The following is a 23280-nucleotide window of genomic DNA, read 5'->3' as shown; positions in this document are numbered from 1 at the left end:
CTGCTTTCTGACCTTTAAAATAACTAAAGGCTTTCCTGTTATCCTACCCAATACCATTCTACTAACCCTACCCATATTTGGCCTCTTTTTAAGCAATAAAATTAATTATTCCATCTTGCACAGTACAGGATAATTCATTATACATATGCTATTATTATAATAGTTAAGGAATTTTACAACAATGCTAGTAAAACAGTCCTTAATTCAGAACTAAGTACCAAAAATGATATTCAGATATGTATTTCATGAAGAAGAAGAAACAATTTTCAGTTGTGACTTCCAACAGTAGTGCAAACTTCGTTTACAATTCAAGCCCTACCATCTAAACGCAGTGAAAATAATTAAACTGCTGTAAAATTCACCACCAAGTATTCAAAACATTCAAATTTTTAAATTCTGTAACTGTGTTTTAAAATGTTGGCAAAATTTTATCACCTATGTTCTCTCTTTTGTGCAGAAGTAAAAACCCAGAACTGTGACACTGCCGCACTAGGAAGCAAATATTCTTATGCAGAAGGTATTCGAGTCCAACCTTGAAATGATTCCTGTAGGACTACCACGTCTTGCAACTAAAGCTTCATTACAAAAAGTTAAACCCAACCTAGGAAACCATTTCCCGTCCAGAGTTAGTTGGATATATACTGACAACATAGCCCACGCGCAAATTAAAGCCATTCTGTTGTGTCTCAATAGCTGTGCTCCCTGCACCACATATGCTACGCTGCATCCTGGGGAATGTTCTTCCAGACTTGTGAGTTTTCCTTCAAGGGCCATTAATTGTGAAAAAGGATGTCACAACTCCTCTGTCCTCAGAAAACTCCCAGAAAACCTTGAGCAGCATTCCCACCATATACTGGCATAAGAACAATTACAAATAAATGCAACTCTGTGGTTGTACAACTTGTCTAGAACAACTGAAGCTTGCCTTTTGAAAATCCCACTTCAAATGTCAGACACCTGTGTAATGGTGATGTGCTGTATTTTCTGCTTGCCTAAGGTACACTGGGCAGCTGTTCTGATGTCTCTGCTATAAAGCTTTAAATGCAATGAAGTCAATCCACAAAAGAAGAAATACAAATGTAAATACTGTTAAATTAGACAGTGTCTTTTATCAGGCAGACTGAGCCAGAAAAATCAGACAAGCTTTCAAGCACGCAAGTCCTTTGTCAGTATTTAAAAGTTAAACCACCACATCATCAGGAAAACAGCCGTACTTACCGCCGAAAATAGTAAAATCTACAAAACACTGGTGAGTGAGTTGGTTCTTCTCCCTTCTTACTTCTTATTAACCTACATTCTCTGCATTTTTGCAAATTTGGTCCTATTTCAGAGCAAGAATCATCCTGCAAAAAGGACTCTCCCGTCTGCTTCAGCTTCTTTACTTTGCGCCAATCTTTTAACACTGAGCGAGGTATACCAGCTGCAAAAATAAGCAGAGTTTCAGATGAGGTACTGGCAAACCTTATTGGCAGAACCCAGTCAGAACAGTCAGCGTTCAACACTTCTGAAAGTACATACGTTACCTGCCTAACATACTTATTACTTCCATTTGTCCCACCTGTCAGCACTGAACTTTAAGAAGGATAGGTACCAATTAAACTTAAGACAGGCAGAAGCACAGTTAACTATCTGATGAGCTACCAGGAATACCCAGGACACTGTATTTTCTCTTATATCAGCTGTACTGTTCACCAAATATTCCATCAAAACCATCTTCAGAATCTCATTCTTACAAAACAAGCCAAGAAATACAATACCTCAAGAAAGAATGGTTTGAACTGCTTCAAGTGAAGACGTATGCAAAAATGGCAACAATTTCATGAACGAAAGTAAACCTTAAAAAAATCCAAGAAATCCTACTTCTTGAAAACTCATTTTCGCTGAGGGTTACAGATATGATTACAGAAGAACAGCTCTATTCACACGTAGCTCAACTGAACTTGATCTAAAATATCCGGCATAAGGAAGAACAGAATCAATTTGCTCTCTGTCAAGTTTGTGGCTTTGCAAGGCTAAGCAGTACAGTTCTATTTTCAACATGAAAGTCAGCAGATCTGACACTGAGTAACACCAGGAGCAAGAAGAGTACTGGGTAATATGTGCAATTTGCACATGCGCATTTTGAAACTGAACCCTGTCGTTATTTAACCGGGCTTTCATTTCAATGACTTTTAAAAAAACAGTGGCACTGGTTTTATCTGCAGATAGACAGAAGTATCTGTCATTTCATCTACCACTACTCTTGAAAAGCTCACGTTCTGTAAAGAGGGATAAAGAATGATAGAGAGGTCAGGGTACTAACTTTGGACTTGGTACTTGGGTTCAGATCTGTATTTTGCCAGCAATGACTTGCGCAAACTCTGCAAGTGACAGACTGCCTGTGTCTGAGTTCATGGCCTACAAAACGCGCTCTCAACTTGCCTAAGGAGCATGACCGTAACTGGATTACAACTCCAGAGTAGAAAAGGCCAAAGTACAGGTTTGCTCGTCCAAAACAATGTTTTCTGCCTCGGAACCAGAGATCCTGGGTGGCATCTGGGAACGGCTAGACTTCAAGCTCTGTGGGCAGGAACTTGGAAGACCCCCAACGCTTGCAGAACTGTAAAACGCCTTGCTTTGCAGGAGGGAGCCTTGCAGCCTGGAGCTCTGAGCGCTCTGGCTAGCACACAGGCTCCCGGGGCTTTCCAAAACGGCATCAGGACAAAGCAGTTTTCAACCCTGGCAGTATTCACATACCACCCACGTTGCAAAACTGCCACCGAGCCCCCAGTCCTGAAGCACAATTATCTTCAGCCACCGACAGGGACCCCAGGCAGCTGTCCCATGGGGACCTGTTCTTTCCTGAAAGCTCCTCAAGGTTGACTGTATTTTTGTATAAACCTTTGTGGAAGCAATTTTTTTTAAGAAAATCTCTGACCAGCTCTCTCTCAGAAATTATAAGAAAGCTTCCCCCCGCAAGATAAACGGACAGGACTATCAGAAGCATCTATGTAATGGGCCAAGTAGGAGAAATGGACAGAAAGAGCCCTGGTCTATTAAGACTTCGAGAGAAGATGGGAAGCACAAGAAGCTGTTACCACAAGGACAGGCCCAGTGTGTTCATGTGCAGGACACAGGCTGTGCAACCGACAACAGAATGCAATACCAACTCCCACCCATTTCCCAAGCTAAGTTCCATAATGCATTATCACGTATCGCTTTTATTCTCAGGTACCACTAGCCAAGACAAGAAATCACTGCCTACCCTTATCTTAGGTAAGGAATCCTTCTACAACAAACCCACAAAAAATCTTCTGCGACAATAAAAACGTCATGAAGACCCATGTTAGACACATACATTTTCAGTTTAAGAAGCAAAACCCAGAAAGATTTTATAGGCATGTTCTCCTTGATCTTCCCTTGAGATGGGTGGGGGAAAGGGGAAAAAAAAAAAAAAAGAGTATGCAATACTACTATCACTGGACGCAAGCCAGAATATCTCAGACAGACTGCAACTCAGTCTGTCTTCAAGCACCCAGAACAACTTAGGAATCAAGTACTCACAGATACCAGAAAAGTAACTTTATACACTAGGCAGTGAAAAGCCAAAGAATGTAATTACAGGGAGCAGTACTAATTTTCTTACTACCTGTACTTAAAAATTCTTGCAAAAAATAATTTAATGGCGGACTTTCTCATACTCAACCAGAACAAAGAAAAAAGAGTAAGTCCTTGAAGAAGAATAAATTGGGATAAAAAATAAGGTAAGTTCTTAAAATAAAATCCCTCACGTTGGCAGACCAGTTTCTCTTTTCAGATGAATCCAGTTACAATCTGCTACATGCTACAGTATTACATTTAAATTGAAATCTGTATTTCCCTAAATTTCTTTCTTCCTTTTAAACAAGAGGGTTGTTAACGCCATGTAATACACAAGCTCATTAGGAGTGTGAAATGAGTCTCCCTCAAACCTTTCATTAAATTAACCGAATCATAACAGAGTGGCATCAGGCTCTCAAGGAACTGCCTCTGGCTTCCTGATCAAAGGATGAATTAAAGTTCAACAGAGAATCTTTCCCTCCAGTAGTGCTCTAAAAATAAACGTATTAGATCTTTAATAATAAAAAAATAAAAATCTATACAAATGGCACAACTATACGCACCGCTCTGTTCAATTCTGATGGACAGCATAAACCAGTTTGTTTACTGCTTATTTTTAGGCCAAGAACCAGTTTGTTAACATACATACATATACACAGAAAACGCTGAATTTCTTAGACCAGGATAGTTCAAATAGCCTCAAGACAGATAAATCTGGACCTACTCATTTACACAAGCATGCTTTTTAACTCTTTTCCCAGCTATCATACATGACAAACCCTCCAGGATTAACAGTTAAGACTTCCCATTAGTCCGCCTCTTCCAAATCAGGTTAATATACTCACTGCTGTTACTGCCGCTCTGTAACTTCAGCTTGCTTTTTTCTTTGGCACTCCTGCTAAGGACACCATTCGGTTTTACTTCTTCCTCCGTATCACCCTTTTTTTTCTGCAAATCATTTTGTTTCTTTTTGTAAGTTGGCTTGGGCTGCCGTTTAGTCCTTTGCTCTGACTTGCTCTCACTTTCATCAGAGTCTCCGCTTTCAGAGCCAGACTCATAAGTTCGTTTTGCTTTTCTCCTAGGGTGCTTATCTTCCTTCACAAACTTATCTGCCAAGATTTTACTATCTATGTTGTTTTGCAAATCATTTGATGTAGAAGCTATTAAATTGACAGTACATGGCTTAATAATTTCTGAAACACTGTTCCCTGAATTCTCTTTTTTATTAGTGTTTTTATCTTCCTCCGAATGTCTTGTTAGCCAAGCCTTTTTCAGCTTAGTGTGGTAGTTTGGCTGACTCGTCTGGGAAGTTTGCCCACTGCCTACAGAGTTCGCTTTGTTTATTGTATTACAGACGATAGCACTGTCTAGGGAGACAGAGGCTGAAAATGTCTGATTTTTCACAGGGTTGGATTCGGTCTCACTGGTGTTACTACTTTTAAACTGAGCTGCAGCCAGCGCTGCCTTGTGCTTTTTCAAATGGACAAAGTCGGTGGAGGTGGAGAATCCCGAGCTGGGCTGAGCAGCGCTGCCTGTCTTGCCAGTGGCGGGTGTAACTGGAGCTGGAGTGCTGACCTTGCATTCCTGGGTCTGCGCCACCGCCTGACTTGCCGCTCTCGAGGCAGTACACTCCAGTGACGTGCAGGCCAAGACCGTGTTTGATAAGGAGTAAGTCACTTCTGAACTACCCCAACTTGACACGCTGGTAGTTGTTGCTGCTGATGCGGTGACATCCGTTTTGGTACTGCAAATCATAGTTGTGGTAGGGGTGACAGCATGAGGAACGGTGCCTTGCGAGACCGCTGGAAACTTCTTTTCATACTGTGTGCGAGCACTGTCTGAGTTCATATTTGGCAGAATGATTCTTCCAGTCTCCCTGGCTTCCGCTGTTTTCAGGCAATCTGCTTGATTTGTCACAGCTGAAGATCTCTCACTAACTCGATCTTTGGAAGCAGGCTGCATTACTGGTATGCTATCATATTTCGTGCTAGAAGGAGGACGCACAATAACAGATGCTGTAGCGGACTGCGACTTTCCACTTATTCTTTCAACATGCCAATCCGCTTTCTCATTATTTGGGGCATTACTGGACTTCCATATTTCTGACAAATTCTGTTCAGAAGCGCCCTTGTAAACGTTCTGAGCTTCCTTAGGCTCAGGTACTAAAGTTGGTGGTTTCTGCAACTCCTGTATTTTGCCACCACCAGCATTAACGGGTTGAACGGGGGTTAGAGTCGGAGGTGAAAGGCTGCTATAGCTGCTTTCCTTCTTCTCCAGGTTCTGGTGCACAGGAGGGTGAAACACAGGGGCTCTGTGCAAGGCAGGCATACTCCGGAGTGTATTTGAAGACGAGATTGACAACTGAGTAGGGCTCCTGCTGTCACTTCTAAAAGAATTTACAGAGTGAGACTGCACTGACTGTGAAACCTGCTCAGATATCTTGCTCGCAGAGCCTTCGCTCTCTGGTTGGTGCTTAATTAAAGGTGGAGGTTTTGAAAGAGAAGAAATGTAAGAGGGGAGAGACTGGGGACTAGCTGCTGTTGCAGGACAATTAGTTTGCTTATCAACATATGAAGCTTCCTTTGATGGGTATGATCTTGGCGGTTCATTTACTACACTATTAGACAAAGTGGTGAAATAGTTACTCTGTGGCAAACTCTGTGGAACAGAATGCTTCATTTTATACAGTTCTGAGACAGAGCGTTCGGCATCTTTGTCATATTTTACTGAATGGCTTTTAGGACTTGAAGATAAGGATGTTACCCTGGAGTAGTTATCTCTCTCTCCCTCCAGTGCCTTTATTTTGGCTGTAAAAGGAGCAACTTCAATACTTTCTTGGAGTATCCGTCTGTGTTCTTCTTTGTATTTGCTCAGTCGCTCCCCAGTCTCCTGTGGTGGCCTTGGCAGCTGGTTCAACATTGGATCTGTGAAATGTCTGTGCATATGGCTCTCCTTTGCCGTCTGTGTTCTGTTTTGCTCTAGCTCTGTCTTCACTGGTGCAGTTGTAACAGAACGTAAAGGTTCAATGAATGCTTTCCTCTCCAGTTCTCTGAAAAAGGTTAACCAGACAGAGGTCAGTCTGAAGGTAGTGCGACGTGCTAAATGGAAGACCTTTCTTCCCATGCTGTGACCAAAGTTATCTATTAACACAAAATAAACTTCCCTTTATATTAGGTACAATTTTTCAAAAGTCTTCAGATGACTCAGGAACTCAAATACCACTCCAAGTCACCAGGGCAGAGTCTGTTTTGCAGCACACCGGCAAGCTGCTTTCCCGCCCCCCTGTATTGCAGACAGCCACGTTCACAAATGAGCTAAAAGGAAGCTGTAAGACAACGTCGGCTGCTGAAATGTACCCTCTCACACGGAGATGGAACGCAAACTTACTCCTTGTGATGCTCTACAACACTTTTGGACAACGGTGGGCTGGAATGCGTTGTCAGTTTGAGAGGTCGAAGAGGATCTGCACTGGACGGTCGCACGGGAATGTGACTCAGTAAACCGAGGCTGTCAGCTGAGGTCACTGGGGTGGGCTGGTGTAACCATGGGCTGGGAGTATTCTGTTAACACCAACCAAAACAAAAACAAAATCGGATTTCAAAATAATCATGGGACCACAAGAGTTACTGTATCAAGCCCTACCAATGATCAGAGTGAAGTAATATATTGCAGCACCAAATCATACACAATAAATAAAATTTAACATTTTAAGTCACTTTTAGATCAACTGGAACATCTGACTGTACTTCCCCTGGACTTGTGGTATAGAAAACAGTTTACACATTTTGGAAGCATTCTTAGAACTGTTTAATTTTCAAGTATTCAGCATGAATATTTAATTCTAGAACAGCATCTCAAGCTCATCAAAATTAGCAAACCAATGATAGTCTAACGGCACTTAACTTCAGTTATGAGTAAACAGACCATTAGCTCTTCAATGAATTGCAAGAAGTATTTCTTTCAAAAGACAAATATGGTTTAGTATTTCTGGAAAACAATTTCATCCCCAGCTTTGTAAAAAACCTCAATATAAGGGACAGACATATCTCTTTCCTGGACAGTTCCTCTCCTCCCTCTCAAGCAAATGATTAAGTATGATAATCTTAATCTGCCAGGCATTTTTGTTTGGCCTAATTTCATCTGCAGCACAGTACTAAAACCATAAAGATACGCACACATCTGCCATAGTTTGCATCAGGGCAAACGCATAGCACACGTTAACTCTGTCATGTGTGCCTAAACACTCAAAAGATGGGCAACAGAAACCATCCTCACTTCCATATACAGTGATAAGTCTTAATTTATGAACTGTTTTCTAATTGACTACTTGGGTACGTTTGTATTTTCATTTCTTCTCTGAAACTTGTGTAACAACTCTGCAGGAAAGGCCAAGAGCAGCTCTCCATCTCTCTTCCCCTCTCCCTCTCTCCTCTGAGACCTGCTTACATGAAACCCACACAGACGAGTGGCAAGGCAGGGCAAGGCAGGGCACCCTGCTGAAGTGGTGCTCAAGTGCTAGGGACCAGCCAAGAAGGGACCAGGACAAGAGTGAGCAAAACTCCCAGGCGCACCCCAGTGTCTCTCAGAGCTGCTCCACCCCCAACTCCTGCCCAGAACTACTTCCCCTTCCCTGCTTCTCAGCAGTCCATGCCTCTCCTCCCCAGCCTCGGGGGCTCCCAGCTGAGAACTGCTACAGCAGAAGGGACGCCAAGAGCTCTCATGACACGCGCACACAGCACAGAATAGATCTGCAGGTGCTACAACTTTCAAGTTCTGATTTCTGTACTTTTGAATATGTAAAGCAACTTCTTGGGTTTGTGCTAACAGTTTTGGTGCACACGTTTGCTAGGCCAGGAGTTCCCACGCTGCGGTGAATTCCCATGAATAGCCTGCAAGCTGTATTAAAGTATTATGCAAAAAAGGCCCATCACCTTCTCCCTAGAGGAGGTGGGGAACATCTGCTTGAGCACCAAGCGTTGCCTTAATAGCTTTGTGACTCCACCTGCAACCACCTACGGCCCAGGCCAAAGACAGGAGCTGCCACAGTCACCTGTGGAGGGCAGGAAAAGGTGGGCTGAGGGGCATGCTTCCCGTGACACAAAGACACACTCAGCCCTCAGCAGAGGGTGGCTGCTGCTGTTACAGCTGAAACACAGATCCCTTTCTGCAATTGTGGCACCCATTCAAACCTACTTTGGAAACGCCCATTCTGGGTTTCTAAGACATATTTAAAAAAGGCCTCCAGCGCAAGAGCCAGAAGACAAGTCACCACAAGACAATTGCCACATATCAACATAATTAAAAAGCTACGTGCCTCAGTATGCAGGGCTGCATACTTCAGGCAGCCAAAGTGTAAACACAGTCTACCCAAAGTTCTTTAAAATGGACTTCAGCATGGGGTGGAGCAGGCAGCAACATGAAAAGATAAATCCACCTATAGTTTTCTCTTAGTCTTTTCTTCCCTGCTGCGTTTCACTTTATCACATTTTAAATCAAACTGACTTCTTATTGCAAGGCCAACTCAAGCTGGCTGTTTGGGAAAGACTTAGCCACAAGGGTTTGGCTTTTCTCAAAAATGAGGCTGGGGAAGAATAGCTTTCCCCATGATGAAAAAGAAAAAAATCTTTATAACCATTCAGGAACTCCAAGTTTTGACGCAAAGGCTTACAATCTGGCAGGAGGACCACTGTCAGTGACATGCCTTTTGTGGTCCCTGTGAAAATCTGCCCAAATTAGGCCAAGTTGTAAGCCTCTGAAGATCAGTATGCACATGCTCAGTGGAGGTTTGATTGAAGCTGGCAGGAAAGCTCTCCAAAGTTTCTGTCTGCGCTACACATGCTTCATCTTACACTGTTCCTCTAAGGTGCCTGCAATAAGCATGCCATATCCCAAGCCTGCAGGAGCTGAGAAAACTTTTCCTGTAATTGCCACGTCTGCCTGCCAAACGCCGCCGCCGCCGCACTGGGCGTTAGGCTGAAAAACACAAAACCATTTCTTCTGAGACTTCAGTGGTTGTACTCAGCATGCAGACAGAGGAATCACCCTGACTTGAATACAGAGGAGTGGAACGCAGATGGGAAGGCAGGGATGTGTGTCAACAGGAACAGAAGGGGAGAAAAAGATATGCCAAGAGAAGGTACACAGATAGGTGTAAAGACAAGAGACATGGGTGTGCAGTGCAAGAAAGGTTTATAATTGCTACAGTATTTCTTTTCAGAACTTCCCGCTGGATTTAGTACTCCACCCATCTCAGCCTTTCTCCATTACTTAGCAAGCATATGTGAATTTCACTGTAAAGACAACAGCACTACCTCTCCTAGTACTTAACTTACACAATGGTTTTCGTAGTTTGAGGTAGCAGAATTTACCCTGGGGACTTGAGGTCCAAAACCCACTGGTTGACCTCAGTTGGTCATAAACTAAAACCAAACATTTCTTCTTTAAAATACTTGGGAAATCAAGGTCTGGAAGAACTAACTCCCTACTCACGCCCACTGCGAGACAGCAGTTACTATTGGACTTTCATTCCTAGTTACCTGCCTACTCAAAAAACCCGCCATCACCAAACACTGTGTGACGCAAACCACCAGATCTGTAACTAGAGAACCACTGCTGGGAGACACCAGCCCCAGCTAAATATGTCATTAGAGAAACGAGTTCAACTTACCCTTCTCAAGGAAGTCTCCGCGTTAACAGGAGTTTCTGGGTGGACCCATTTGGAGGAGGGCAGACCGAGTCCTGAGTAAGCATGTGTTCCATTTGGATACTGCCAAATAATTGGATAAAGCCCTAGCTGATTATAGGAAGCAGAAGGATGAGCTTGTCCAAGAAGATGTGGAGACTGGTGTTGTAACATCTGTTGCTGCTGCTGGTGTGCTAATGCCAAATGGCCTAAGCTGCTAGCATGAGCAGTCTCTAGTCGCGGGTGGCCACCCAGCAAGGAGGCAGCAGGCACTCCAGGTAACACTGCAGGAAGTAGATGAGGGTGGTGAACAGAATGGTGAGATGCGGTACTAAGGGGGTGAGTGTTAATAGCGGACAAGGGAGCCTGAGCTGAAGACCCAGCTAGCAGGTGGGATGAACCAGTTAATGCAGGATGATGAGCATTTGGATTTAAACAGGTTCGGTGGGATGAGGAATGCAGAGGATAATTATGCTGATGCAAATAAGGTGAAATGTGATTAGTTCCTGTTTCTTGTCCAATCAGAGTGGGGTCCCTGTACACCGTGAAATGTTCATTCTTGTCAATGATAAGAGGACTTTTAGTAGCTTCTAGAGCACTAACTCTAGCTGGAACTGGATGAAAACTAGACCTAGGCAAATCATGATCAGTTTTATTGGCTGACCTTGTTAATCCAGTAGCATGGCTGTTTTGGGAACTAACCTTAGACTTCACAGTATCAGAAGATTGGGTGAATTTAGGCTTAACATCAGGTGACTTTGTTTTAGGATGATCAACTGAAGCACTAGGTTTTGACTTCACAGAATCAGGGACTGGACTTTGTTTATGCAGTTTACTCTCTTCTGCTAGAGAAGCTACACTTAACGAAGACATAAACGAGCCATACTGCACTTTTTCTTTTTCAGGATTTAAGTGTTCATTTACTGATAACGTTTTTACAACCCCAGGTTGGATCAATTCAGTTTTGTTAACACCGCTAACCCAACTTTGATCAGCTTCCTGTTTTCTTGCTTCAAGGAAATTTGCATTTGCAAATTGCTGTTTTAAATCGCTGCTGTGAGATTCTATTTTCTGAACCGTTTGCAAACCAAAGGTACTTGCAGCATTATCCTGGCTCTCCTTTTCAGCATTGTTTTTATTAGTAACATCAACACCACATTTTGGAGTAGGAGGTCTGGGTACAAACTGATCATTTTTTAATTCTGCAGTATGTTTTTCTGCATTGCACTCTTGAACATGTGGATCCTTGGCATTCTGTTCATAAGGTGTTGGCTGCTCTGCTGCATGGAGTGAAGATTTTTCCTGCTGATCTAAGATGGATGACTTCAGTCTTTCTGTCTCTTCTTGTTTTTTATCTTCCTGTATTTCATCCCATGGAGACCGCCTATCTGTTAGTGTCTGTTCCACTCCCTCAATAGTTTGGGATTTTCCTTCTTCTCCATTTATCTTTGAAGTGTTCTTGCTTTTTAACTCGTTTTCTGAATTTTGCTCTGAGGACGAATCTGTTAATCTTTTGTTTGAAATTTCTGAGTCACTGCTCTCAGAGTAATCTGAGATATTGTCTGTCCGCAGTCTCTTCATATTTAATTTTTTTTCATCCTCTTCAGGTTTTCTTCTTTTACTAAGGAAGTGTTTATTTTTGTTCTTGGGGTTTTCTGTAAAAAATAAAAACATTTCTATCACATTTTCAGTCTAATACAGTTTTAAGCAGCTCTCCCTCCCTTTCCAATAACTGCTTTTACCTCCTCGACCTATATAATCATATCTTTCTTCTTTCATCTTCTCTTCATCAGGCATGCTGCTATCAGAGCCTTTCCTCTTATTTGGCCGAGTATTCCTCTGTTGCTGATGCTGGTGAGAATTCTGTTTTGGTGCTGCAGTTTGGGAATTCATTGCTGGTCTTGGACTATTTGCTTGCGCACGTGTATAATGACCCTAAAAATAATTTTGTGATTAATGAACTTAAATGCAATTTTAACCAGTGACTTTAAACATGTATCTTTAATATTTACAATACAGAAAAATACTTAGTTAAAAAGATAAATGTATCTACGTGGACTGTGTTGCTGTTCTGGTTGGAACGAGACCGTCGGCGTGAAGTGATGCCAATATTTTCACCTTTCAACAAAGAGTGAACAACATCATCTAGAAAGGTCATCTGAACCATAGAAGGATCAACATTCTGCGGTTCTAACACCTGGTTTATTAAAAAGAAAAAAAGAAAATAAAAAAGATCAGCAGATGTTCATGTACTGCCCAACTGTATTTTCTGTATCACTGTTCACCAGTCTATTTTGTGTGCTAAAGACTAATCAGAGAAAAAGCCTACTTAATCCTAACGAGCAGATCTGACACATGAATCTCAACAAAGGCTGGGAAAAGAGTAAAACCAAAGCAAATGTGTCTTTACATGTCAGTGTAAAAATAACTTTGTTTTTTAAAAGAAGTACCCCACCACTTCCTTCCCCCCTTTCACTGATCTGCAAATTTGAAATTAAGACACTGAGCTCTTCATAGAGTGTATGTTAAGCAGAAATTCAAATATACAAATATTTTATAAAATGTATTTAATGCACTATAAAATATCCTGCAGAAGCACATTACAATACTGCTTCCAACAGAAGCAAAACTGCTGAAAGAACCAAAATAACTGGAGAGAACAACTCTAAGAGCGGTGGAATGTTACTAGGGAGGGATATTTCAGAAGGGAGGAAATACTAACCAGATCTTTAACCAATGTGTCACAAAGTGAAAAAAATAACATTTGGGGAAAATTAATTAGAGCAAATTAAGGGAAAGAATGTATCTGAGCATTAGACTAGTCTTAAATTTTATTGTCACATATGATTTTGTCAGTCATTTCAAGGCAGAGACAGGTCATTCCCCATATTAACAATGAATCATTACCCTGGTCTCCTGAAATAAAATTCATTAGTGCCATGCCACTAAAAATACCAGTATTAATTCTTTTTATAACATCAGCTTCAGAAATACAACTAAACCCCACCTCAGTAAATGTAAATTAGGGCTGGAGTAAATGCTTAATTCAATAAATTGTGGGAGGCGGTTATTTCAATTGCTTGGAAGAAGTAATCGCTACTGCAGTGCTAGAAGATTTCAGCGCTGAGAAAAGAAATTCTCAAGAGAGCTGACAGGGAAGACCAGTTCTTAAAACCAGATCGCTTCCCTTCAAAGACTTCACTAGTCAAATGGTGAGAGCAGAAGAAAAGCAAAACTGTAGAACTGGTATTAATCACATGATTGCACAAACATTCAGCCTCAGGATGGTTTTAATTGCTAGCCCAATGCAAAGTCATGCTGCAGTTTCAGCGCAGTAATAAGACTCGCCCTGCTAGAACTGAACAGCTTAGTGTATTTCAGAGCACCACAAAAAAACCTGTAAGAACTCCCAACGTGTAGTTTACTTGAGGCTTGTTTTCCGAGTAACACATACCAAAACTCACCTGGTCATTCATAACAACCATAGTGCGGGTGAAGAGATCATGGTGGGTAATGATACCAGTAAACCACTGGGTGGCAGAATCCTGTCTGTACACTCTCACCCTATAACCATTTAAGGAGTACGGACCTTTAGAAGGGGAAGAAATGAAAAAGCCATTGAGGAACTCAGAAAAAAAGGAAAGAAAGAAGTATCAATGGGTTTTCCTGGGTTTTCAGCCTCATAGCAAACATATCGCGTGCACGGCATGGACAGCAAACTACAGGCAATTCTGGCACAGCACTGCCTGTGGATTTGACTTTTACTCAGGAAGACATTTTGAAACGCAACTGGTACATTCAAGTATGCCTTAAGGTCAATTCTGCTAGTATTTTTAACATACTGTTTTCTTATCTAACTAAATCTTGCTGCAACCATGATGAGAAACGATGGACAGATTCCTGCCTACGTACAGGAACCATAGGAAAGTAATCTGAAAGGCCAGAAAGTGGCAGCAGCAGGTTACACAGAAGCTATTTAACAGGCTAGTCACATGCCCAGCTGCTTTGCTGGCAAAAAGATTTACATCTCAGTGGTTAGGCTCTCCATCTGCCAAGTCTTTCCCATAAGTGACCACAGAGTTTCTCTCCATTACAGCAGCTGGAAAGGCAGCCGAGTGATCCCGTCCCTGCTATGGCCACACAGAATACTCCAAAACACACACACACACACACACTGAGTGAGGATTTTAGCGCCTGTTTTCAGATGTAGCAACTGCAAAGAAACCCCACACACAGTCACTCTGCAGAATCATTTTAATTCACCTCCAAAAGTCAGTGGGGGTGGGGAGGACAGTATGATACAGTAGTTTTATTTCTGTAGTTGGTTTCAAGACCCAGAAATTGAGATTCAACAATCTTATCCCATGTTCTTGATTATCAACACACTTAAGTTTCATTGCACTGAAGTGCTTATATAGCATTTTGTATGACCAAGCACACTGCCACTGAGTTCAGTTCCAACTGTGTGGGTTCTGCTACTTCTGCAACCAAACCCCACGTCAGGCATACAGGAACGGAAGCAAAACCAGTCAGTGGCAGCCTACAAAAAGCCTAACTTAAATGATTTAAGAGTGCTTAGTTGCTCAACCGCACAGGCAAGGCCAGAATTCCCCTGTCTTTAGTCTTAAAAGATTTTTTCCAACCTCTGCCCAGTACATTAAGCAAGCTCAAACATCTGCAGCAAACAGACAGGGACCTTGCCGATCTTTCTCTAGCAAAATATCCGTATTCACATGACTGAGTCCGTTATAACCTCTGCACAAGGAAGTACATGTTCATAAGGACTGTTTTTAATGTCAATATTTGAGAAGTCAGGAGAAGTGCAAAAGCAGTAATAATTTAGACGTTTCCAAGTGGTCTTAGGATTTAATTGTGGAACCTTAGCAAGGCCTTCTGAAATACCTTTTGCATGCGATTATCTAGGTTCTAAAACAGCTAGGAACAGAAACACCATGCAGTGGCACCCTTCTTTCACCCACATTCACATCATTCACTGCACAACTGAAACCCTGAGACCCACTGAACCCTGTGAGCTACTGGTGTTAACTCGTCCCTGGAGCACGTTTCCAGCTGCACAGACAAGGGTCAGAAGTGCACCAGCATGGGTGCTGCCAATCACTGACACGTATGACCATAAAAAGAGGAAGGATCTGCAAGCTTATGTCTCTCATTCCTTGTCTCGGACCAGACGGGGTTCCCGTGGGGACACATTTCCTGATGGCTCCACTCCAACGCTTACTCCACATGCCCCTGCAAAACGCCTCCAGCTCAGCTCCCACACTTCTGGCTGCCTGACCCAACTGCATTCTCCATGTCTCAAACTTTTAATCACTGTCCCAAAGCTCTGCCTTATTCAGACAGTCTCAGTAAAATTTTGCCTGTGTCTCTTCGTGTGCATTTCTCATTCCTACGTTCCTATCCCAGTTCCTCCTCTCTTGCAGCCTGCTGTTAACTGCACAATGATTTTCAGTCTCTTGCATAACCAGAACCAGCCTCTCCCCAGCTTCTCTCATTTTAGCATTTATGATTCCAGGCCACTGCCTTCCAAGTCCTTTCCCAGTCTTCTCATCTTACAAGCTCCATCCTTCCCCATCAGCTTCCAGCTTCTCTTATACTCTTCTGCACTGACCCAGTGCCAATTTCCTTCCTCTTACTCCCTGCTCTAATCTGTGTCTGCCCCTCCTCCCAGCTATTATCCTATCTATTTTTAAAAGACACTTTATCTACCTTTAAAAAACGTGGTGGTGGTTTGTTTGGGTTTTTTGTTTGGTTTTTGGTTTTGTTTTTTTTTTTTTAATGTGCTGCTGGGTGTCACGAAGAAGGAGAAAGATTAGCCTGTGGTCATACGACACAGGACGGCTCTGAGCTCCAGCCCAGCCCAGCCACAAGCAGCCATTACAGGAAAAGCCTGGCTTTGTCTCCAGTCCCTGGCTGAATCACGCTCAGCTACACATTGTTGAAACAGCCTGTGCAGTACTATCAGGAAATATCTCCAGGGCTGAAGCACACTCAAGTGTTTCAAGACGATTATTATACATGCAGCCTCACTGACTGTAGTGATAGTAAATCTAACAAGAAGAAAAAATTCAAAGATTTTAATTGTTAAGTATCAAAGACATTTTACTATGTTCCTTGAACTGGTTTTATTCGTCCCTAAAGCCTTCAACTTGGCCAAGTTTGGGAGGAGTTTTTTGGTGATGGTTGTGTTTGTTTTTTTTTAAACAAGGAATAAACTACTTTCCTGTCAAATCTACAATCTCTACTGCAAAGCCTGCTGCTGTGACTGCTGCCCAAAGAACAGGTTAGAAGGGCCAATTTTTTTCTTTAGTCTCATTCTTGTAAATAACTGGACCAGTTCTGACTGAAATTCCTCCTCCTCAAATTGGCATGTTTCTTTCAAACATTTCGAACCTGATTTCAATACTTTTATCTGACCCTCTTCTTTCTTCAGATAAAGTGCGTTTTAACTGTGGTAGTCTAAGTAGAAAATAGTAAGACATGAGATGAAGACTTCAGCATCATAGACAAGAAGGAAAAGGCTGGATCCTAAAAACGCTGTAGAGAATGAAGTAAGAGAATATGGTAACAACCTTAATAGATGTGTCTAGACACGGTATAACTGAAAATGTTGCTTAAATTGCAGGGAACAGGAAAATGGTAATAACGGAGAAGATGAAGAAAACCAGAGAAGGGAGGGGAGGAGAAAAGAAGGATAACATGACTAGATTACAGCAGCTAGCACTGCTAGAGGGCTGCCTGTAAGCCATTGAAAGGTTCGTGCCAAATGCAAAGTCTCCAGGACCAGGAGCAGATTATGCCCCAGGAGAACACGACAGCATTCTCTGCTGGCTGACCACCGTCCAGTGGGCCTGAGCTGGTGGCACTGCAAAGGCTGTCACGGCGGATGGGATGTCACCGCCCGAGGAAGTGCGTGTCTCTCCTCTGGTCACACTGCACCACAGCAGGTGAGCAATGCATTTGAACTGCAGCTTTTCCTTAGATGAGGAGAGCTAGTCTGCAAGAGCGTTTGAATTAAATTCACCTCCTCATCTAAAATACTCCTAATTTGTGCACTTCCAAGCATCTAAACATATGTTTGAGAAATTATATAAAATTATATATATAAGAAAAAAATACAGTTCCTGGAAAGATGGGACATAAATGAGTTGTGTGGATGACAGGCTGGCAGTTTCATTTAGGTGACTATTCCAATACTGCTGGGGCTTTGCTCAAGTATTGAGTCTGTGCCAGTGTACAGAAAAGCTTTTGTAATTTTCTTAGTATTGTTACTCTAATGAAATACAACAGCCAGCTCAATTTTAGTTTCCTTTTCCTATAGCCCTAATTTGATTTCACATCACCTCTCAATCTAGTTCTGCCTGCAAATTTCACCAACAGACTACTAACTCATGTTGTTCATGTTGTATCTGAGGGTATTATGATAGAATCTAAAATCACTAACACCGACATACGAACTTCCTATCTACACAATTCCACAGATTGCTTTTTTCAGCATGCTTTCTCTGTGGCCCATACAATCGCATTAGTCAAATCAGAAACTCCACAGAAGGAAAGACAGACATTTTTAACTGTAACATGGATATTATACTTACCACATTCTTTTGGTTTTCTAACCTTAGTTTTATCAAAGGGACAGTAAGCAAACCTCAGTGCCATCCTTAAAATACCAGATTATTTACTGCTCCCCTCCCAATCTTAATTTACAGAATGCTTAAGCATTTTTGTCCTGAAACTGCTTCGCTGCTTGCCTGGGAATTTTATTTTAACCCAGATCCTACAGAGGTTAGTTTCTGCCCCCCATAGCTAGGAATGCCTCTGTAGAGCTGTCTGTCAGTTCTGCAGAAAGTTAATGAATATATTGCACAAATGCATATACATTTTTATTATCAGCAAGACTGAGCCAAAATAATTTATTCTAATTCATACTAGTTTTCACCTAACTTGTAGCTACAGTGTAAAAAATGATGTATGCATTTGCTGCAACCTTCTAGCATTAGAACAGAGTTACAAAACTGTAACTGATCTGAAAGGCACTTTTCAATCGGGGGCTGAGGGTGTGGGGTGGAGATCTGAAAGTATTCATCTGTGACAGAGCTGTGAATAACTACAAGAACAGGCAGGTATCTGAGAAGTTATCACACGTAATAGTAACACTAACAGAGCACACAACAGTTTTAAACATGCTAAAAGGTGTGTGGTTGCCATTCATACGCGCTTATTTTCACAACAAACTTTATAAAATACCTACGTTCAGACTCATGATATTCAGCTTCTGCTGTAATCACCAAAACATCAAACACGTTATGAACAGTCTGAAGAAGTCACGCACAGCTTTTTACATAGTCTTGTTTTCTTGTATTAACAAATACTTCCAAAAATAACTTCCAAGTCAGAAATATATTCTCCATTATATCACAAATACTATGAGATGAGTCCAACACAACTAATGGCCTTAAACTAGCTAACACAGAATAGAAATAACAGAATTTCCCACATAATTACCTTGCATAAAAATCTCCTGAACCTTTTGTTCCTTTACCCAGGCTTTTACCTCCTCATGTAACTGCGGGTTATCCCTGAGAACTGGGTTTAGACTGTCTACGTCGTCCTAAAGTAGAGATTAAAAAAAAGAACCATATGTTATGTTTACTTGTAACATTTCTGTTTAATTTCCTAGATGTATTTCAAGAGTACAATATTAAGTAGTTTTATGCTAATTTTACTGATTGCCTACAAATCCCTGTGTTATTTTTAGAAAAAACTTAAAAGCATAACATAGTGCTAGAAGTTATTTCATGGGAACATGGTATGTCAGACCCCACATGTGGCCAGACTTGTAAGCTATTAATAGGATCACACTTTCATAAATACTGTCTTGCTACAAGCTAAAATTGCCCTCTAAAGACTTCAGCGTTTACAGGTATGCAGAAAGAATTTAAACGATTAAATGAATTTAAAAAATAAGTATCTGTTTTTCATATCTATAAAATTTAGTACGGACATATTGAGCATAAACATAGCTATAAAATCCACAAAGATAATGCGTAAGAGATAGCTGTATTTTAAGAGAAACAAACATTCTGAGAGAAACACCATTACTGATTTTCAAATATGTAGGTCTTTGTTAATTAGGCAATTCCAAATAAGACATGCTTCAATTTTTTATTATATTCAGTCCTCCTGGAAAAGATTATTTTTGACTATTTAAATAGGACATCATCTGGGAAATTAAGACACATTTGGTGGCACTGTTGTCCTAACACGGAAAAACTAGGCACAAGATCTTATTCGTATTTTAGACAGCGCGGCTTAAGTCACCGTTCACCTCTAGACTCTTGGGAGTATCTATTTCTCTACTTCAGAGCAAACTTGCTATTTCTGCCTTTTGAGGCTGTGGCAGTGAAATAAATCTGCACCACGCCTGGCGACTCCTCATGCAAAGATGGCCTAGGAAATCCTTGAGCTGCAGGAACATGCATTTGTGCCAAGAGAACTTCAGACAGTTAAAATAATCAGAGCAATACTCCACATACAAAATGTAAAATGTTTTATCAGTGCTGCAGCTGAGATCAAGTAATTTCTTTCCTTGATCTCCAACAAGTTCCTTGATGTTTTACAATTTATTATGAAGAGCTCCATCCATAGAATACAAAGATACAAGCAACACTCAGGGAATTGTGCATTGCTGCCAGGCCCTCAAGTGACACGAGCAATTTCTCTCTATTCATCTGGATGAGATTACTCCTGCTAACCCACTGTTCACAGGATGTCTATCTCAAATTCAAAATTCACTTCCTGACACTTGAAGATTGTGTGCTCCGTTATGGAGAAAGAATCAATGCTTCAGTTACCAAGAGAAAATCACTCACTCTCCTTTTGCTTTTGAAAAGGATATGGCCTCGGATCCAAAAGGAATGCTCAAGATGATTGTTTTAATACATGTAAAGTGGAACAAAGTGAAGGGCAAGATCAACAGGACCTCTACCACCAGCTAGGTGAAGTATACATTGCTAGCATTACCAGAAGCCCAAGAAGGTCAGCACTAGAATTTATTCAAGGATAGCAGACTAGCAAAACACCTCCTCTCCTGAGTCATTCCACAAAGTGTATTAGTTGTTCTACTTCCCCCGTGTAAATCCATTTTTGCATTGATCCTACATACAAAAGCAACACCACCACTGGAAAGAGGAAATGCTTTGCCAAGGGAACCCAACAGATTCTGAAACTGGAGATGTGTGATGATCATTCATCTGTCCTCCTTCCCATGCACTCTCTTTCACAGCAGCTGCAAGAGATTCCTGTAACAAAAATTTCCCCTCTCAGATCCAAAAGCATTAGACCTAAGCAACAGACTGAGGCACTGCAATACTGGAAGTCTGTCTGTCTGGCTGACTTAAAAATACAGTTAACACGCAGACGTCAAACATTCTTAGTAATTCCTTCAGTCACAGTTAAGAAAATCTGTATCTTCATTTCAAGACTATACACACTGATTAGGTACCATGAAGTCAGACCTGTTAGTCTTAACATTATTCTACTTCGATGAGTCCTTTATGCAAAGTTTTTGAGCCTCTGTGTCATCTTGAGACACTTTTCATGTGTTTCTGAAGGCAATGCACACTGCTTTTCTTTTTTTTTTAAGATTTCACATCCTTCCTAAGCATCTTTGACTTCTTTGAACCTGACTCTGAAGATACTGGTCAACCTACAGAGAGTGCATTTGAACCTTTTCTGTTCTTTCTCCTATTCAGGTGCACGACTTACCAGTACCTTTGATTGAGTGCGTTTCACGTGAACACTTAGAAAAGGAGACTGCAAACTGCATTTTGTACTACTTTCCTCACTCTTGAAGAAAGATGAGCTCATCTCAAACGTGAGCTACAGAAGGCACAAGTGAGGTCAAAGATCTGTTACACAAACTGCATGTAGGTATGACCGGGATTACGTACAGGATATCGAAAGGAACCCAGGGTTTCTAAATACAGATACACACAAAATACACATTGAACGTATCATCAAACACTGCCCCACCCCATCCCCACAAAAAAAGTGTTCTGCTTCTAGACATAAACATTTCAATAGAAATCAGTACAGCAATGCAAAATTGTAACTGACAACTGAAGCTCAGTATCAAGATGCTATAAAAAAGCTTCCTGAAATCTCAAAAATTCTGTTCTTTTGTGTACATATATCTACGAAAAAATGTGTGTGCTGTGACTGACCACCTGCCACCATTAATCTTAAATCTGAACATCTAAAACCCAGGAAATTAAATGTGTAATGTGTTAAATTATAAGATGATGGTTTAAGACGCTGTTTAGTGCACACCACAAACTTTGGCAAAACCAGGGAGATGGGGCAACAAAGACGGCTGGTGACTTGCAGTCCCTTCCCCATCTTAGCACTGAAGACGAGCAGATGAGTCTGCAGTGCCCAGTCTTTTTCATTACCCTGTACTTTTATTGCTCAAGAAACAAATCCGTCTACAGATTTGAACCTTGGCAATTATGACCTTCAGTCTTCCCCTCCTTCTTGGTCAAAGTAGCAAGACTGACAGACTAACCCACAGAAAAATTAAATGCCCTGTAGGATTATCCTCCAGACTTTTCCTCATTTGAAAGCAGATTTGCTCACACAAGTATGGTACCCTCTCCTAGACTAGTTTTTCCACGAGTCCTTGAATACCTCCCTCCAGGAGGATGTTAATGCTGGTTTGAAATCCTTACAAAATGCAAATCAGAATGCCAATCAAAGAAATGGGACTGCAAATTTTCTTCTTCAAATCTACTGTACGAAGCTCTTTATGTACTTCGTATGGCAACATCCCTTGCTCCACAAACGACTATATGTAACACTGGGAAGACAAAGGGCATATGGGCTAGAAAGATATGGTTGAGATAAACCTTCCTGCCCTTCTAGGAGACAGTCACATGAAGCAATGTGACTATCAGAAGCTTGGCAAACCATTTTTTTTTTTTTTTTTTTTATTTTTGCTGCTATTCTTCCTTCTTTCCAGTCCAAAGAGAAGTTCACTTCTGGTGGAGTGGACTTTCTGCTGAATTATCCAAAAAACACTTCAGTAAGCTGCATGTCTCTCTAGGTGGCAACTCCTACCAATGGGGACATGCTCAACTCCTAGGAAATCATGAGAAGAATAAAGAATAAAATTTTCCCAGATAATGAAGTGACCCAGTGTTTATTTGAGTACATCTGTTCTTTCTTCTGATGCAAAAGGATAGAGCAGATTGGAAACAACAGACCATACCACTGGGCTAACATATCACACTGCTCTAACCAGAAAGTAGAAATCTTTGTTCAGAGAAGCATTTTTAGAGAGGTTATTCAGACAAACATAATTTATCATACAAAACCACAAGTGAACAAGTGCAGATCACTTGTAATACTTTGAAACTCCTTTAAGTCACGATCAAGCAAGAATTTCAAAGACAGTACCCACAGAAAAACTAGACAAAATCCAAATATGTGCAGAATTCCCCTACTCAAGCCACATTCACAAACAAAATAATGTCCAAGACACTGAGAGGCATCCCTGGATGAGCTGAACTTGCATTGTTGCCCATAGACCATGCAAAGTGCTTTCTGAAAGGCTCAAATGGCCACAGGCTCCTTTTCTGATTTGGGCAGCCAGGCACGTCTGTGGAGGGACCGCCTGCACATTTCCACAGCTCTCTACCTTCCCAACACGACCTGAACTACTGAGAGATGTTTCCTCAGAATTTTAAAATACTTCTCCAAGTCATTCTTCACAGACTTGAGGGGCAGAAATGAGTTCTATAAATGGAAACATGAAACCCTGGAGCACAAAACAACTAAAAAGTGGATTCTAATAGCCACTCCTACCTCCCACTGCACAGGCTGCATGCTGCTTATAGGAAGGTGTAGAAAGTCCAGTCAGCTGTCAACTCTTCATTTTCAGTGATGGAGAAGAGGAAAATTGGCAAAATGCATTCCAGGAAAACCAGTCTTGGAAAAGAGTG

The 23280-nt window shown here is 41.4% G+C and overlaps 1 protein-coding gene across 5 annotated transcripts in view; it reads right to left on the bottom strand.

Annotated features, from left to right (window-relative positions):
• JMJD1C (jumonji domain containing 1C) overlaps nucleotides 1-23280 on the bottom strand; it is a 153517-nt gene that overhangs the window by 28737 nt on the left and 101500 nt on the right. For 4 of the 5 annotated variants that reach the window (XR_005829634.1, XM_040606444.1, XM_040606445.1 and 1 more), the window contains 8 exons: nucleotides 18785-18890; nucleotides 13726-13850; nucleotides 12315-12458; nucleotides 12004-12196; nucleotides 10247-11916; nucleotides 6967-7139; nucleotides 4425-6628; nucleotides 1219-1420 (listed from right to left, as the gene is read on the bottom strand). Coding sequence is in view for 4 of the 5 variants with exons in the window: in XM_040606444.1 (XP_040462378.1) it covers nucleotides 1219-1420; nucleotides 4425-6628; nucleotides 6967-7139; nucleotides 10247-11916; nucleotides 12004-12196; nucleotides 12315-12458; nucleotides 13726-13850; nucleotides 18785-18890 (4817 nt within the window). In the remaining variant the exon portion in view is untranslated. Of the gene's footprint in view, nucleotides 1-1218; nucleotides 1421-4424; nucleotides 6629-6966; nucleotides 7140-10246; nucleotides 11917-12003; nucleotides 12197-12314; nucleotides 12459-13725; nucleotides 13851-18784; nucleotides 18891-23280 lie in introns of those variants that run through there. The other variant, XM_040606448.1, reaches the window with a different exon arrangement.

This window comes from Falco naumanni, chromosome 9 (assembly GCF_017639655.2).
Source record: "Falco naumanni isolate bFalNau1 chromosome 9, bFalNau1.pat, whole genome shotgun sequence".
NCBI classification, from domain to species: domain Eukaryota; kingdom Metazoa; phylum Chordata; class Aves; order Falconiformes; family Falconidae; genus Falco; species Falco naumanni.
The sequence above is the reverse complement of the archived record's forward strand: the minus strand, read 5'-3'. Positions and strand labels throughout refer to the sequence as shown.